The 18,968-nt window shown below is 40.0% G+C and overlaps 1 protein-coding gene across 1 annotated transcript in view; it reads left to right on the top strand.

Annotated features, from left to right (window-relative positions):
• Positions 1–2,494: 2,494 nt before the first annotated feature.
• Positions 2,495–18,968, top strand: part of PANK4 (pantothenate kinase 4 (inactive)) — a 62,064-nt gene continuing 45,590 nt past the window's right edge. The window contains exons 1-2 of the mRNA XM_063435861.1: positions 2,495–2,624; positions 10,559–10,641. Of these exons, the coding sequence (XP_063291931.1) occupies positions 2,507–2,624; positions 10,559–10,641 (201 nt within the window). The 5' untranslated portion in view covers positions 2,495–2,506. The remainder of the gene's footprint in view (positions 2,625–10,558; positions 10,642–18,968) is intronic.

Below are 18,968 nucleotides of genomic sequence, written 5' to 3'. Positions count from 1 at the left end.
CTCACATTTTTTTTCAATTTTATTCACAATAAATTATGTTCCATATATGAATAGTTAATGATAAATTAAAGCCCTGTTTCTCCTGAACAAAATGATATATAATAAGTGTGGGTGCACTTAATGTGACAGCGGTGAATTACGGTTGAACAGACATATAGCGCAAATTCCAGTTTTTGTTTACGTTTTGTTTTGATCAGAACGTGCACTATTGACTCTGTCCTGAAGGGGTTAAGAGTTGTTTTTTTTGTAAACCTTGAAACCTTGCGATGACATTTATTGTGGTCTTTGATCTTGCACCAGGCCTAGACCATAAAACATCTAGATAGCCATCACCAGAGCTGGACACAAGGAATTGCATAGAGTGGGCAATAAACTGCCAGACCAACCCCCTCTGATTCTCCCCCCGCCCCCCAGGGGTCTGCCCACTGAGAAACAACTAGTTTAGGTCCATAATGAGGGTGCCTAATCTTCCTCTAACCCTAACCCTGGTATGGTTAGGGATAAGGTTAGGAAATTACCGAAGTGCTGAATTCCCGAAGTCCTGAATTTCGGAAGTGCAGAACCGAACCGAAGTGCCGAATTGCCAAACTCCCAAATTACCGAAGTCCCAAATTTCGGAATTGCCGAACAGAGACGAAATGTCGAATTGCCGAATATGCACAGTGGATTGATCCATGTCTTCCATCATTCACCAGGGCTCCAAATCAAGTCCCTCCTTTCTGCTCTGTTCGGCAATGTCTGTGACATTGCATATTAATTACATGCTGCATGATGTGAGTATTGACTACCAACATGTCCTGCCTCCAAATACCACACATTCTTCAAATGTTAAATAAATTGTGTGTGAATACTCACTGCCCCACTACCACATGCCCAGCCTCCAAATATCACACAGCACACATTCTCCAAATGTTAACTAAATTATGTGTGAATATTCACTGCCCCACTACCACATGCCCAGCCTCCAAATATCACACAGCACAAATGTCGCAATTTACCCTAAATAAGACTTGATCCAACCCAGATAGGGGCTGGTCAGCCTCACATGATGCAAATTTGACTGCCAGTAACATGACCAGCTCCAAGCAGGGTAGCTCATGCGCACTGCGCACCTGAAACGCTCTGGTATAGGCTGATGTTCAGGAGTTCAGTTTGCACAGTGCACAGAAACCCAAATTCACACTATCCTTGAAGTCTGTTGGTTGAGCGGTATAAAGCTGAAATGGTCATGAATTGACCAGAGAAATGTTAATTTTGGTCTAAAATATATAATTCCCTCGGAAATTGCTGGCTTAATGAATACACCTGTAGCCTCTTACAGGTATCTGTGTGGCTCTTGACATCACCTTGTTTTAAACAAAATATAAATAAATAAGTGCCGCACTGTTATACCGCCAGACATATCAAATGGACAAAGAAGTAAACTTTAAAGGGTTACTCCAACCACCATGACCATCTCTGCTTTTAGAAGTGTTCATTGTGGTAGGAGTTTCTGTACAGAGATATTTGCACTTTTGCGCTATGCATTAAGACCTCCAGCGTCACCGGAATCCCCATAGTAAAGCATTGAATAATGCTTTCATATGGGGAAATCCTAATGCGAGCGCAGCCATTGCACGTATGTGCATGAGGTCTCCCCTGTCGAGCGTGGGTGGAGCCTGACCCGGCGCTCGATTCAGGTGAGTGACTGAAGTTGTTTTAATCCCTTCAGCGATGTGGGATGGGGGGGGCAGGAGGGAGGCACCACAGGATTCTACAGTGCCAGGAAGACAGATTTGTTTTCCTGGCACTAGAGAATCCCTTTAACCCTGCAAAGTAATTAGTGCAGTTTCTCAGAAACTGCACTAATTACCACTGTAAGGTTAAGTGCCATGGGACATTGCACCCAGACCACTTCAATAAGTTGAAGTGATCTGGGTGCCCTAATTAGCATTGCAAATAGGTCATTTTAAAATAAATTAAAAAGTATTTGTAAAAACCCTATAATTTTAGGGGTGTTCCGAGAAATTTTAGGCAACTTACTGATACATATATATTTTTTTTTAACTGAAGTCTAATTTTATAATAAGAGCAATGCTTCTTATTTACACGGCTGATTTCTAAAGAAGTTTATTGTGGTTTTAAGACACATTGCTATGAGTATTATTGCTGTGGAGCTTTATTACACACACAGACACCTATGGACCTCATAGAAAAGAGAGGCATTAGGACAGAAAAGAGAGACTTGGGTCCAAAAAATAGGGACTGTCCCTCCTAAATAGGGACACTTGGTAAGTGTGCACTGTACCTCAATAACCTTTAATGGTAAAATATAATTTATAACTCATAGTATTATGTGAATTTTAATGAAGAATTAATGAATGATTGATGGGCAATGTCTTTTAACGTGTTAGGACTTTGCAGAGTGAGTCAGCGCCCCTGTGGCTGAGCCCCAAGCACAGCTCATTATCATAAGAGATGCAGAGAGCATTGAAATGTATGCGCAGAGCGCGGAAGGATATCCAACATGGCGGCCAGCGGAGGCAGCGCTAGGACTGGGGCGAACATGGACAAGAGCATCACCCTCCCGCCCGACGAGATCTTCCGCAACCTAGAGAACGCCAAGCGGTTTGCTATCGATATCGGTGAGTGCGCGGAGTGTGCGTGACCTGGGAGCCAGCAGATGCAAATCTACCAGTGCAGTTAGTTAGCGAGTTAGCGCCTCGACCTCCCTCCCTTCGTGGCACGCCGGGAAATGTATTTCCAGAGCGGTCCCTCCGCTTCGCTGACAGGCGACCTGCTGGGCTGCGCGGTACTACACTTCCCGGCAGCCTGAGCGTCGTGGTGTTTGACGGGAGTTGTAGTTGACCGCAATGCTGTTTACCTAGCACACGGCTGGGTGAGCGGTCTGGAAAAGACTGCAATTCCCATAAGGCATCTATGGGTGCCTTTTTGGTGTACTATGAAAAGTAAACAACCATGCTGCTGCAGTGGTAGTAGCTTGAAAGGTTAAAGCTGTGTTTAATTCACATTAAAACATGGAATGAGCAGCCATGGCTGTCAATTGGTTTAGCATGCAATGTAGGCTTGGCTCAGGGTGAGGGGATGCTTACCTGTTATGGCATCATGTTAAACCCAGGCTTGGTTATATTTTAGACCTTTGGTTTATTACCCCTGGATTGGGACCCACAATTTAGACCCTTATTATTATTATTATTATTATTATTATTATTATTATTATTATTATTATTATTATTATTATTATTATTATCATTAATAATATTATTTATATAGCGCCATCAGATTCTGTAGCGCTGCACAAAGGGTGTTAGACCAAATACAAATATCCCCTTCGATGCCCTTCCTATAGTGTTCTTATACCCCACCTCCTCTAGATTGTAAGCTCCTGTGAGCAGGGTTCTTGTCCGCATGTTATTCCTGTAACGTGTTGTAATTCTCATATATTATTAAATTTCCCCTATTTTATAATATTGCAAAGCGCTGTGGCATAAGTCTGCGCTATATAAATTGCTCCAAATAATTATAACATACAATAAAGGATTTAGTGTTGTAGCCATAAATTCCTAATTGCAAGAGAGACCCATCTGACAGAGGGTACAATCTACTGATTTTATCCCCCCACGGAATTGGTTACAGATATTGCATAACTGTAGAATAGGTCACTAAAGTAATTTTACATCGAACAATGGGTCTTCAATCTAATGCTATTTATGTAAAATGGTTGCCTGTTTGAAAACAAGAAACATTTTAGGGCATATGTTCCAGAGCTGTCAACTTTCTTTTAGACCATATGTTGCTGGAAAATGTTGTTGTTATTATTCAGTTTCCATTTAAGCATTTTTTTTTTTTTTTACCAGTTTCAAGTTCACTGTGGGCAATAATATAGAGGCTTTAAAGCAGAACTCACTCTTTGGACGTGGGTAAAATCAAATCAAAACAGTCAGGCATCCAGGAAATTCCTAAATCGAGAGGGCCCTCTCTTTTAAAAAGCCCTAATTTACAGGAGGGACCCAATAATTAAGCCTTCTGGAGGAAAGGGCTGTTAGTTGATTTTCCTCATAGGTACATGGTCTCATGTGGACCTCTGTTTTCTAAGGAGATGGCAGCGTGCCAATTTTAGGGATTTCCCCTCATGGATAAAATGGGTTATTCATTTTAATCTCCTATTGGGTTTTATGTTAGAAGCAAATTGTGTGTGACATCCACTTTTAAGCTGCATTAACCACTAGCGGCTTTCAATGAATTGGGAGAGTTTTACCTCCTCTGTCAATAGTATTTTTAAATGTTGTTTTTTTTTTTCTACAGCTTTATTGAATGAAATCCTCCTCCCACCCCCCCACTCCCCACTCTGCAGCAACTCTGTGAGCAGGTTGATAGTACTGTGCATTTAAAGAGAAACTATATTGCTAGGAATACAAAGTTGTATTCCTAGCACTGTAGTATCCTCTGCCCCCGCCCCCACCGTAGTAGTAAGTAAAAACCCTTTTGTCACTTACCTGATTCCACTGCTGATTTCCGCCTTCGCTCCTCCGCCTACATCAGCCCACATTTGGGACTTAATGTGCATGCGCAGCGATCACATTAGGACTTCCCTATAGGAATGTATTGAATCAATGCTTTCATGTGGAGTTTCAGTTGACACTGTAGGTCCTCATGTAAAGTGTAAGGACGTCCAGCGTCATTTAGCTGACCAAAAGTCTAAGGACTTGAAAGCACCTCTAGTGGCTATCTGGTAGGTGGAGTTCACCCTGCAAGGTAATCATTGCAGTTTCTCAATGACTGCAATAATTACAAATGCAGGGTTAAGGGGACAGGGACACTGCACCCAGACCACTTCGATAAGATGAAGTGGCCTGGGTGCCTATTGTCTCGCTTTAATTTGGGTTGCTTATGAAAATGTCATCCTGCAGAGAATTGGTCATTTTAATATTGCCCTTCTACACGTATTTATCTGTATGATGAAGTGTGAAGCTAGAATCAATTTCCTTACTGATGTATAACTAATGTTATCCCAATATTGGCTTCATTGTGTCAACAAGTCAACACAAAAATCAATATTTGTACATGCTCCATTAAACGTTATAGGAGCTAATGTTGATTTTACAGGTTTGTTAGGTGCTTGTACAATTTTAGCAGACTTGTGCAGCCTGGTGGTATCAGTCTTCCTGTAATATCATTGAGTCAGAGGGGTGAGACCTTTTTTTTTAATTTATCTTTAGGATGAGCAGAGAGAATAGGTACGGGATACCATAATCCCAGAAGACATAGGTTGTTGCTATGGTACGTCTAATGGACCTTTTAAATCTTTTATGAGTTTTATTTAGATTCTGTGGTAACATATATTGTGTAATTTACAGTTTTCAAGCAGTGTTTTAAACTACATGCACACACACCTCCTATTGCCATAAGTTTTATTCTCTACTAACAAGTTTATCTGAGACATTCTGCTGTATTTCAACAGACCAAAGATGTGTTTACCAGTCTCTGACTCAAATGATTTCCTATGGGGTTTTAACTAACGCTGGATGTCCTCATGCAGAGCTTGCAAGCAGGGAGCGCCTCTACTGGCTGTCTGGTAGAGGGCCACGAGAGGCTGTCTTAGTGTTGCAATGTAAACCAAAAAAAAAAAGTGTTTTACATTGCAGGGCTAAGTGTGAAAGGGCCAGTGCACCCAGACCACTTCAATGGGATGAAGTGTTCTGGGTGCCTATAGTGTCCCTTTAACACATATCAGCCTCTTGTTTGTGAAACTGGCGTTTCTCGTTGCAGATTGCGTTCATTCACTCTGCATCGTGCTCCTGCCACCAGAGTTGTCTGATCCTGGCAGGTAGTGACAATCTCTCACGGCAGAAGAGGTTTAGAGATCCCCCCCCCCCCCCCCCCCCTTAAATGAACAATACAAGCACTATAACCACTACAGTCCCCTGTATTAATTTATATGTTGCCAAGAATTCCCTGGTAATTTGTCAAACTGTTTTAATATTGTTGACACCGTACCTGGGACCCAATTGACACCTGTGCCTGCAACCCCTGCATCCATATTGTCCTTTGCTGGAGATTGTGATGAGCTAATTAAGCCCATGCTCCGTTGTGCTCTTTGGCTGAAAGTTGACCTGAATTCTTTTATCGGTTAGGCTTAGCTCAGTGAAGTCATCCAGATGCCATGCAGGCACCCGGAAGACAAGGTATGTTGTCAAACAGTTCTAAAATTATTTGGCAGATTACAATGAGATAATGATTTACAAACTGAATTTAAAAAATAAGTGATTTGGTAAAAAAAAAAATCTCTAATTCATCTGTAGTCACGGCTACACAGGTGGTTTGAAGTCGAGACAGGATTATGGCGTGCCAGGATGACAGACAGCAATCCAAAGCTGTCCATACGCAGACATTGGTGCCCAAAATGTCTTGTGCAATTGAGAGCATATTTAAATACATGCTCATTCTGCACTTTACAGAATTTTCTGTAGTGTCTCTAAAAGTATGATGTCCCGACGGTTAATACGTAACTAATTTCATTAGATGCTGTCAAAAACCATTATATTGTTTCCCAATGCTGCTGTTTGCTTACTCCCATCAGGGTTTGTACCTCCGATGAATACCTTCACTGTATGGCAGTGATTTTGGTGCATCAGGTGTTGTAGGCTATTCCTATGATGCACAGCCCTTCATAGGCCTTGAAGTAGTAACCGTAGTCTGCAATAGCTTGACTGCCAATAATTTTTTAAGCTTGAAAAGTGAGGCCAAAATATGTCACTTGGCAAATGCTAGCGAATTTTTGATCTTTGCACATAATATTAATGTAGGCGTTTTCACCATCGTGAGTTTCTGAAACTTCTTATCACTTGCGGGATTATTTATGAAAGTGTGAAAAGCCCAAACCACAGATTTTCCCAATTCAGACATTTTGGTCTAGCTTTTGAAACATCACTTTCAATTCCTGGCAATATACAGGATGTAATGACTAACATTGCTATTATTATATAATATAATATAACATTGTTATGTTATTAGTTTTGTTCTGCTAAAGCTGTTTAGGTATTCATTAATGCAAATCTTTGTTGGACTTGAAGAGTTGCCCTAAATGTGCAGTTTGAGTTAAAGGGACACTTCAGACCACTAAAGCACTTCAGCTTGGTGAAAAAATTGACGTGTGGAAATAATGCAGATTTCAATAGAAATTGTCACTTTTTTTATAAATTAAACCGGTTACACCCCCCTGACTTTAAAGCGACAGTCAGTCCTGTTACTTCCTGGTTTGGTTAACTCAGTGGAGCTAGACTCAAGAGGCAGCAATTGCTCAGAGCACCTGCCATACAAAGACTTCTCATTGAGCTGCATTGATAAGTCTGTGATTGGACAGCCACAGAAAGTCTGGGCGGGGTTAGAATTTGCAAAGGAAGAAGACAAGATAACTGTAGCTTTTGCAAGTTGTTTTTATATACACATCCAATAATAAAATGCATAATTAAATGCATGCAGATTTTCATTTGAGTTATATCTACTAAACAGTGATTTTTGTTATTTGGGCACTAGGTGTACCTTTTAAAAGCAATTTGGTCTTTTGGAAAAGTAACATTTATGAGTTACTGTATATCTCCGGATTTAGTGTGTGTGTGTGTGTGTATATATATATATATGTGTGTGTATGTAGATAGCACTCCACGGACTCAATCTTCAAATAAAAATTAACTTTTAATGCTCCAAGTTGGTCCTGATGAAAGTCTGATTGGTCAGACTGAAACGTTGATTTTTAACTTGGAGCATTAAAAGTTAATTTTTATTTGAAGATTGAGTCCATGGAGTGCTATCTACATACATACACATATATATATACATACATACATACAAGCACCCGGCACTAAACATTGTCTACAGTGAGTGCAACACTACTTGTATTTTTTTTATATATATATATAATTTTTGTTTAGTTTTATTCTTCTTTGAGAAACCTGTATTGACTGCACCCAAAACTTGAGATATTTTACTTGTAATCACGTGCATATTGTTCCATGCAGCTATTTTAGATTCACATTCCAGTCTCAGTCTGCATAACATTATGCAAGTAAATTACAAAATATAATGTCATATAAATGTCCCTGCTTGTCGTTGACATTCAAAGCAAAGAACATGGATATCAGTGTAACACAATCCTGCCATTGCACGAAAACCCAGAAGATAGATGATCATCATGTTGTGCCTTCACTGTTTAGAGAGCTATTCATTATTGCATGTTTTTTTTCACTAGGACATGAATTGAAAACTGAATTGCTGAATTTAGGCCAAAATAGCTAAATAGTTATACGAATTAGATATTTTTTTTTTTTTCTGTGGACCTGTTCTAGCCAAAAACGTACAATTCAGTTTTTAATTCCCTGTTGGGTGATCAAAGCCTTGTGACTGTAGACTAGTAATATTAAAAAAAAATCTCAATTTTTCTTCCCCGTCCCCCTTGCGTACCATAATTACTGTGGAAATCTTATGGATTGTGCAAATGAAACCTTATCAAGAACTTGGCATCAGCTTATTGTCTCAAATAGTTTGATACAATGGAGACGCTGCACCAACATACTCCTTGCAGTCTAGTGACTATAAAAAGATGTAGTGGTTATGGTGCTTAGTGTCCCTTAAATAATATAGACCCTGATCTTCTGGTTGGTTCAGCCCCTGAGGACCACTCCAAGCACTCCTTCACATTTATTGACACAACATTTGCCTCTGGCTATTGCTTCCTGGTTGTCTGTCCAGTATCTGTGCTATATCTGTCTGTAGTGAGAATGCCAGCAATGGTGAGTTTGCAGACAGGTGCAGACATTGAAGAGAAATGACCCACTCTGATAATATGCAATTATTCAATATTAAAAATACTATGATAACCATAAGTGGAGTTGGAGGTAAAGTTGAGAGGCTGAAGTGCTTGTATACTTGTCAGACCTCTGTTAGATGGCAATATCAAAATTGGCAAACTCATTGCTGCTAACCCTATCCCTGTCTGTGTATATTAAACAGCACTTACCAAAACTAATGCGATGGTACCCTGAAAAAGCCAACTATCAGCTGCAAGATATGTCTGTCACTTTAGCCGTTAAAGGGACACTAGTCACCAGAACAACTACAGCTCATTGTAGTTGTTCTGGTGAGTATAGACAGTCCCGGCAGGTGTTTTGCAGTAACACCCTTTTTTTTTTAAATTTTTTTTTTAGAGAAAAGGCGGTGTTTACATCAAAGCCTAGAGACACATCTTGTCGTCACTCCTCAGATGGCCACTGGAGGTGCTTCCTAGGGCAGTGCTGCACACTGTGCAGCACTGACATTCAGTATCTCCACCCTTTGCATGGAGACACTAAACTTTCCTCATAGAGATGCTTTGATTCAATTTGTTTCTAGGAGAAGACACTGATTGGGCAGGCCGGCGTTTAGCCCCACCCCCACCCTTACTCCTTGGCGATCTCAGCCAATCCTATGGGAAAGCATTGGATTGGCTGCGATCATCAGTACTGATGATATCAGCCAAAGAGGTGGATCGAAAATAAGGTAAGTTCTGACCCTTTCTAGGGGAGGGTTATCACTAAATGGTGGTTTTACATACATGTTTGTGTTCCTGATCCTATAGTGTTTCTTTAAGCATTCCATTGTACGCATAAGAAAAAGTGATTTATTGTCTACACATTAGTTTGACTTCAGGTTTTCCACTCTGCCTCCATAACCTATATTTAAAATGCCGCTCCCGCCCCCCCCCCCCCCCAAAAAAAAGTGTTGCCAATATAAAAACAAAACCTAAATATAATAACATTAGACTGCTGTACTTGCATAAGGAAACACTCCTAGCACCATAGCCATTACATCTTTAAATGCACTGTTTTCACTTGTGACTCTGAAATAGAGGGATACTGCCTGCACCTTTGGGTATCCCCTAAATCCTACTGGGAGCAGGTCTGGGTACAGTAAATCGGAGAGACAGCCATTAGAGGCTGGATTAACCCTCAGTGAAACATAGCAGTTTCTCTGACCTGGCATCCAGACCACTTCATTGAGCTGAAGTGGTCTGGGTGCCTATAGTGGTCCTTTAATCACAAACAAGGTTTCTGCAGGCTCTTGATGGAAATACATAGGGCAAGAGGTAAGAAATTCTAAATTAAACAGACTGTGCAATAAGCTAAAAATGTAGACTTTAAAAAAATATATATATTTTCAGGAAGTGTATAGGGAGAACTGTTTGAGTCTTAATCAGGGAGGTGTGGCTATGGTTGCAAAAATAAAGTGATTTAACCCTTAAATGGCAGAGAATTGAGCAGTAAAGACTGCCAGGGCATGGTTTGTACACCAAAACCACTCCTTTAAGCGAACATTGTTTTGGTGCTTAGAGTGTCCCTTTAAATATCAATACTGCACCTTATTATGTTCATCAGACTGACCACAAGATTATTTGATTCATGAATTTCTCACGTATTCCATGTTGTCATGGGAACATGTATGGGCTCTACTCAAATAGGTCAGTGTATTCTAAAATGCTGTTTTTGTAATGACCTTTTTATTAACATTAATTTACCTTCTCCAGGTGGATCCCTCACAAAGTTGGCTTATTATTCCACTGTCCAGCATAAAGTAGCCAAAGTCAGGTCGTTTGATCACACAGGAAAGGTAGGTTCCTTTTTTTTTTTTTCTCAAATATTTTTTTTAATAACTCAATTAAAGAAGTTTAACAAGAGTTATGCTTTCTATAGAAAAGTAGTGGGTAACCTTAGCACTGCAGTTTCCTGCGTTTCTCAGTCTGTTTTTAAGGCCAAGATTATCCATCACTGCCATAATATTGGATTCTTATTGGTCTGGATGTGTCCCTGAAGGGTGGGTGGGTGTGTGTATGTTTGTGTGAATATGTATGTTCCAGAATCTGAGAGAACTACACTCCCCTCCTTTTGATGCACGTTATCATTCCTATAATGTTATGGTAATACTTTGGATATGTGCAGATACCTTTTTTGGGGAGGGCATGCACAACTTGACTACATTTGAAGCAATATATAATTTAGGCTGGAATAGATTTCTGCAAGAATGCAGAGAAAATATTTTCAGATTTATTTTCCAGGGAGAACGGAAATATGTGATTTACATACACATTTAGCTAGGTTGTAGATTATCCTTATTTTTTTTCTGAATTCCTCTTTTGAATCTCACACGGTTTAGAAAAGCGACATGGTAATATTTGGCAACTTTATACTCTGGCTTTGTAATTTAAATTTAAAAATAAATACATTTTTAATACATTTATTTAATGTTTAAATCTATAAAGGGGAAACCGTACAAGACAATAGTATAAATAATAAAAGCACAATATAATATTCATAAGTTAAAGGGACACTATAGTCACCTGAACAACTTTAGCTTAATGAAGCAGTTTTGGTGTATAGAACATGCCCCTGCAGCCTCACTGCTCAATCCTCTGCCATTTAGGAGTTAAATCCCTTTGTTTATGAACCCTAGTCACACCTCCCTGCTTGTGACCTGCACAGCCTTCCATTAACACTTCCTGTAAAGAGAGCCCTATTTAGGCTTTCTTTATTGCAAGTTCTGTTTAATTAAGATTGTCTTATCCCCTGCTATGTTAATAGCTTGCTAGACCCTGCAAGAGCCTCCTGTATGTGATTAAAGTTCAATTTAGAGATTGAGATACAATTATTTAAGGTAAATTACATCTGTTTGAAAGTGAAACCAGTTTTTTTCATGCAGGCTGTGTCAATCATAGCCAGGGGAGGTGTGGCTAGGGCTGCATAAACAGAAACAAAGTGATTTAACTCCTAAATGACAGTGAATTGAGCAGTGAAATTGCAGGGGAATGATCTATACACTAAAACTGCTTTATTTAGCTAAAGTAATTTAGGTGACAATAGTGTTCCTTTAATGCATTGTGTGCTGGTTTATCAGGGCCATTCGATTGTTCAATGAGATATTAAATAAGTACATTAATAAGGTAAGAGTGAGAGTGCATTTACTAAAACTTCATACATAAAGTATGTATATGGTCCAGAGTAACTCCAATTACCAGCGAGGGTTCGATTCTAATCAATAAAGATCAAAGGTAATGGGCAATTATCTTAAATTTAAAGTTAAGAGTTAAGAACAGGGGCCTGACTAAATAAGACACTAACCATAGAGCCCGTCTTTTGTCAAAAGTCATGCCATCTCCAGACTGACGATAAATAATCCTTTCCGTGGTATACTGATATTTAAGTCGAAATACATGTTTTGTATTTAAAAAAAAAAAAAAAAAAAAAAAAATTAAATTCTTTTTTTATTTAATCAATGGGGAGCTACAAATTGGTGCTGAAGGCAAACTTTGGGGTTAAATTGTTCCACAATGATTTAACCCATTAAGGTAAGAGTGCATCTGGGGGCCTCCTGGCACCATAACAACTTAATTTAGAAGTTGTATTCTCTTCCCCTTGCAGGCACTGGGAGTGTCTTTCTTCTCTTTTCCCTAAACAAAATCGCTAGTTTTTTTTTTTAATTCTTTATTTTTGCAGTGCATATATTAGTCACAGGCATACATATGGTACCCCAACGGCATTCCATATGCAGGTTTCAAGACATTAGTTACAGTGGGGGTTAGATAGACAATGCACTTTTTTTTTTTTTGTATGTATACATATGGTTTGACATCGGGTTGAACATAAACATGGCTTGTAGATAACTTACACGTTTTTGCAATATGACATGCTAAAGTAATTATGCATATAACTTCGAAAATTATAAATGAGCACACTGTTGCTTATATTGAAATATGCAGGTCTCTTGTTATACAGGAGGAAAAAAAATATGAATAAAAAGGAAAATAGCAGATTAGTCTAACCTTTTTACGCTTGTTATAGATTGAGGCTTAAAACATTAGCAGTGAGAGCACATTAGCAGTACAAGTATGCATATAGCCGAGTATCGTAGAATAATATGACCTGCTAAAGTGAGCATGCATAGAACCATTGGCTCTACCTGTTAATGGAGTGTAACAACTGACATAACTGGGCGATAAGTAATTACGTGATAAGCATAGTCCAGACAGCAACTGCTGATGATAGCGGGCCTCCAGGATGCTAGGGTGGTATGTCCACTGGGAGTTAAGGTAGCGGGTGCTTTAGCCGATGCCCAGGACAGGAAAGTCTCTCTCATAGTTGCGGTGTGTCTTTTCGATGGTGCCCCTGTGTTGGGGGTCAGCTCCAGCGTTGACCTGTAGCATGTGCAGCCGCACTGCTACCAGGTGAGCAGCGTTGATCGTAGAGGGTAGGGTCATGCTTCGCTGCCTGCCGATTTTAGGGTAGAGTGGGGTGTTTGCGTATGGTGCTTGTTTGGTGGTCCAGCACCTGTGCTGTTGTGAGTGGGAGCGTGCGCCCGAATAATATGGCGCCACTTCCCGCCTTGAGGATCGCTGATGCCTGCTTTTCCTGATGGCCGCTCTGGAGGCTTGAAGTGGGCGCCTGTAGTGACGACGTCGTGTTGCCGGGCGTATCCATGCAGCCACGGTTTTTATCGCCATGTGATAAGCCATTCCGCGGCTGTACAGCATGTCCCAGAAGCTTGTACAGAGCCGGTCAAAAGATCCCAGTGGGTGTGTGGGTGGCTGAGTGTTAGTGCACAGTGTTTTGGGCCTGTGCTGGGCGGCCATCTTGTCTGCGCCGCGTTGATTTGGTGCCCCTGTGTGCTGTGTAGCCGGTGAGTCTGCCCTCCTGCCTTAGCCTTATCAATGAGTCCAGTGAGGACCGGGATATCCCCCACCGGTCCAAAGGGGGGGGGGGTGCAGGATAGTACGAGGTAGCTTGAGGGCTCTGGCTTCAGGGAGAGCGGCCGCCTCTCCCGAGCTCTTACCCCAGTAGGCCGCACATGGATTCCTGCTTCCCTAGCTCAGACGGGCTCTGGGGTGGTATCAGTCGGTTCAGTGGTGCACCCCCGACATGGACGGTGCACCCCCGAGGGTCGTTGGGCTATGTAGCCGCTGCTTTTTGCCCCAGTTTCTGCCCGCTGTGCAGGAGCTCGTGCTACACACGTCTGCACGGCTCGGTCATCAGGCTCCGCCCCCCAAAATCGCTAGTTTAAAAAATAAAATTAAAAAAAAATAAAACATTTCTTCCTTCCTTCCCTTCACAGCTCAGATTGTGTGCATGCGATCTGTGAATTCTGTAGTGGTTATGGTTCTTGGATGCTCCTTTAAGATTTGTATTTTTTTCCTAAGCCTGTTAATATCTACAATTATTTTTTGGTAATCTAGATTAGTCCGTTAAACATTTTACATGTAAAAAATAAATAAAAAAATACCTGATGGGAATAGGCAGTTTTCTAGATGTCCATAATTTCTGTCTGCTCTAGCACAAAAAAGTACAATAATACAAACAAAGAATGCTACAGCATCCATGTTAAAAAACCAAAACCAAAACAAAAAAAAACCAACGGGAAAGCAGACAAGCAACATGTGTGTTTTTTTTTTTTTTCTTTCTTTTTTTTTTTTTAAAGGACACCTGCCGAACCACATCCTGTTTTCTGCACAGTAGCTTAAATTCTAGTCTGCCTTTCAAGGTTTCAGGATATCCTCACAAATTAAGTTAAAATTCACATCAGGGATACGCCTAGACAAAAAGATAATGGGTGTAAATAAAATTCTGGTTTAACAAAAAGTTAGATAGTGGAACAGGGACAGGAATGGAAGGACCCTAACAAAATCGTCACTCAAAACTGGTTCCTTGACCGCCGTAGATGTGGTGGACATTGTGTTATAATTGCCAGCATTAAAGCATTTAAAAACATAAGTTGGTATTTGATAACTGTATGTATGCGCATATTGCTGGTTGTAATGTATTGGGTTTGAATCTGTGTGAGTATAGTGAGCGTATGCAGCTGTGTAAATGCAGGGTTTAAACAATGACCTTGATTTAATAAGCTTTCCAGACGATTCATTACTATTAGAATAACTTTCAAATTTATCCACAGAAGTCACAAATAAAGGCTGTAGTAGTTTTTGTAGTTGTTATTTGAAAATGTTTTTTTTTTTTTTTTATAATTTGGGAAGCTTATTAAATCAAGGCCAATGTTAGAAGTGGCTAGGATAAAGCGTTTTTTTAAAGTTAGAGATTACAAAGTTAGATTACGAGGCTGAGTGTACTACTAAGGACACTTGCCAAGGCTCCTGGTACTTATCTCTTCCCATCAGCCCACTTGATCTCCCAAAACAGCACATTATAGGTGCACAGACGCCCCCTACCAGACCAGTACCTACTCTGCTTTAATACAAAATCTGGCCCTGGTGATTTCCATTACTTTGCACTTCTTAAAGGGGGGCTGTCACTTCTCTGCAAAATACTCAATTTAATAAAACTTTAGAAAATCACATAAATTGTGATGCTCTGTTTTCTTTTAAATGTTTTTTTAAAGATATAGCAAATTGCATCATAAACCAGTTCTGTCCAGGCACAAATACAATATACAAAAAATAAAAATCAAGTAAAAGATAGCGCTATAAAATTAGTGAACAGTTTAAAAGTATCATAAAAAAGCTAGCAAGCACTAATAAAAGTGAAAATCTCTCTAAAACCACCACAACTACAATATACATTGTAAATCAGGAGGCAAGATGGAAACCTTGTTTAATTTCTCCTCTTTCATGCGTATTTTCTATTTGCTGACTGCCAGGTGCAGCAGTGTCCATTAGTTGTTGCAGGGCCATATTGGATACGACCTTGCTGTGTCTTTTAATTCAGATATTTGCTAATTTTGTGTCAGCACAGTGTATAGATGTCAGGATCGGGACAGGGATCCAACACGCAGAGTACAAAGAGTGGAAAGGTACGTATACCGGGCCTTAGAATGGCCGGACTAACGTACCGAGAGTAATAGAGAATAGTCAGAGACAAGCCGAGGTCGAGGGAACGGGAAGACAGATAAGCGAGAGACAAGCCGGGTCAAGGGAGAACAGAGAAGCAGGGAAGTACAACAAGCCGAGTCAAAACCAAATAGAGCAAACTAGAATACCAGAGCACTGAGTGACTAGACAAGCTAGAACCACGACAGGGCAATGAGCTGAAGAGAGAAGTAAGCTTAAATACCCTGGTTCCGGATGGTAAGCACGCCTCTGACAAGTGCCGATTGGCTATCGGACACTTGAGTGACAGGTCGCTCGTGATAGCGTCATGACGTCACGTATTGAGCGTCCTGCTAGAAAAGGACGTGGATTCCTCGCGGCCGGTGTTTAAGTGGCTGGATGAACCGCGAGGAACGGAGGAAACAGCTCGCCTGGACGGATAAACCATCAAGTCTCTACCTCCCTTAGAGGTAGAGACCTCAGGTACCCTGACAATAGATAAGTCACCTATGTATATGTAAATTTGTCATCCACGTGTTTTGGAGAAGCTATGTCAATTTATTTTTTATTTTTGTTGCGCATGAGATTACAGCAGTGCTTGCATAGCCACAATAGCTTTCACAAGCGCGTTTTTCATTGCATATAACATAAACGTGGCACATATATAACGTGCGCATTTTTAGGGATAATATATAACATGCTAGGCTAAATTTGCATTTAACAGTGTATCTCTAGAACCTCATCAGTGTCGCGCAGACTTCTATGTGTACCTGCATGTCAGTTGTGTCATTCAGGGTATCATTGTCGATAATAGGGTTGATATGCAAGCTGGGTGGTCAGTATAGTGTTAACCTTAACAGTGAGGCTACAATGCGAACGAGCTTGGCTAAATAGATATTAGGTCAGGCTTGTGGGGATATTTATGGGATAATAATGTAAACAGATGAGAATTGCCCACGATTTTCAATTCTCAGATCCCTAATCGTTATCGTGTTAAATGAAATGTATAACCATATACCGATAATTAAAAATCACAAATTGTTATAAAAATAGATATTTATTTCTTAACAATTTAAATAATAATGATGAGCAACATGCATGATAATAATCAATGGAATTCGAGCATAACATATGTAATACAATATGGCAATAATCAATGAATATTCAGTATAAAACAATATATGCAATACAATAGGCCATTTACTTCCTGGTTAATATAAACGCCTCTACAGCACTTAGCTGTCAGGACAATTTATGATAGGCTTTACAGGGAGAAAGAATGTGAGTTTCACACTGAGCTGCAGTGTAGGGCAATAGAACTTAGCTAGCAGTTAGAAATAACCCTTTCAATGCTGGCTAGACCTCTTCTAGGGATTTAAGATCTACTCTTGTGTAATTTTAAATAAAATAATATTTAAATAGTCAGTAACCTTTAATCATTTCCTTGCATCCAATGAGAAATCGTACTATGTTACATAAGCTGATATTTTAATTAATTTGCCTAAATAGATATTTTATCTTATTTTAGAGCCAATCAATACAGCTGGATAAATGGTCATGATATGCTAACGTGATATTAATCACACAAATACATTAATGATTATATTGATCCCAGCTGCAGATAGGATGCTATAACCATATATATATTCTTTAATAATTAAGATTTCTAAATATGAAATCAAACATGATTTATCCAGTCATATATCATGCTATTAATTTTAATTAATTTAAATTAATTAATTAAATGCCTGTATATTTACCAGTTATGTAGATATTTTCTCATCAGATATTCCCAGGTAGCTAAGTGGTTCTCTGCATGAAGTGTGAGAGTTTCTTGGTTACTCTGGTCACCCGATTCTGCCTGGATCTCTCTGAATCCCCAGAGTGTCGTAATGTGTTTCTCTTCAATCTTTGAATTTTCGAATCTCTCAATCCTCCTCTCTTCCCTTGTCTTAACTTTTTAAAGGGAAAAATTCCTTAGGTGATAGCCAATCACAAATGTGGGGTGTGGTTGCCTTCTAGGTAATCATTTTAATATTCGAACTCAAGAGGGCAGCCTTGTTCCACTACACATACCTATCCAGGAAAGAGTTAACTTTTCCTGGTGGCTATTTTTGACGTCATTTACGTTATCTTTATGTATCCAATAACTCAAATCTTCTGTCAGATCAAAGGGTTTTCTTCGGATTTATCCAGACTATGCGTCTCCATTTTCTGTAGTAATTCCTAAAATTGATAGTTTGTGAACTAAGTTTCACCTTAAACTATAATGGGACGTTGTACAATATCGAAAGTAAAATTTAATTGTTTAATCTCCTCTGTCACCTAAGTCTGGGAATAGAATTTATACAGTCTGTCCATCCCCCGTTCTCAATGTCTTATCTATTTGGCTTGTTTATATACACATTCCATTCAGCTTGGGCAGAGCAGTCAGTCAAAGAGAAAGGATAGAATTTTGTGTCTCTTTGTTAACTTGAAGATACAAAATGGAGTCTGGTCGGTTTAGCAATGACTTCAGAATATACACTTTGTATTTCTATCATAGCACAAAATGTCTGCCGATATAAATACCCTGACAGGCTGTATATAGCGAAAATACAAGCGATGGATTCTAAGATCCGTTTGGTATCACGCTTAAAAAATACTGTGTGTAGTAATTGCCCCTGGGTGCCAGATGGTGAAACACAGCGTAACAGTTGGCAAACGCAAGCAATTGGAGCAGAGATATTTGGAGGCTCCCCGACTTAAGGGCTGTTTTTTAAAGGAGTATAGTGTGGTTCAGGTCAAGAATAAAACAGGTGTATTTCTACAGCTAGCTAAGTAAGGTCAACAAATAGAAAAAGGAAAGACAATATGAAAAAACAATGTCCGCTGGAGTGTCTGTCCTTAGATGAGCGTCCAGGGCCTTGCCTGTGTTTCATGAGTGTCTCTGCGGGCTGCTTAGCCGATGCCGAGAGATGGGAGGCTGTAAATGCTTAATAGCCAGAGTCCCTTGAGCCTTGTGTGAGGGCCCCGCCAAACCTGGACGCTGATGCGCTCCTGCGTTTCTCCGCCCGGACTCCAGAGCGGACCCCCTCCTTGCCCGTGGTGTCTGGGTCCTTTCGGTGTGCGCAGCCGACCTCATGGGACA

This window comes from Pelobates fuscus, chromosome 11 (assembly GCF_036172605.1).
Source record: "Pelobates fuscus isolate aPelFus1 chromosome 11, aPelFus1.pri, whole genome shotgun sequence".
Classification (NCBI taxonomy): domain Eukaryota; kingdom Metazoa; phylum Chordata; class Amphibia; order Anura; family Pelobatidae; genus Pelobates; species Pelobates fuscus.
The sequence above is the reverse complement of the archived record's forward strand: the minus strand, read 5'-3'. Positions and strand labels throughout refer to the sequence as shown.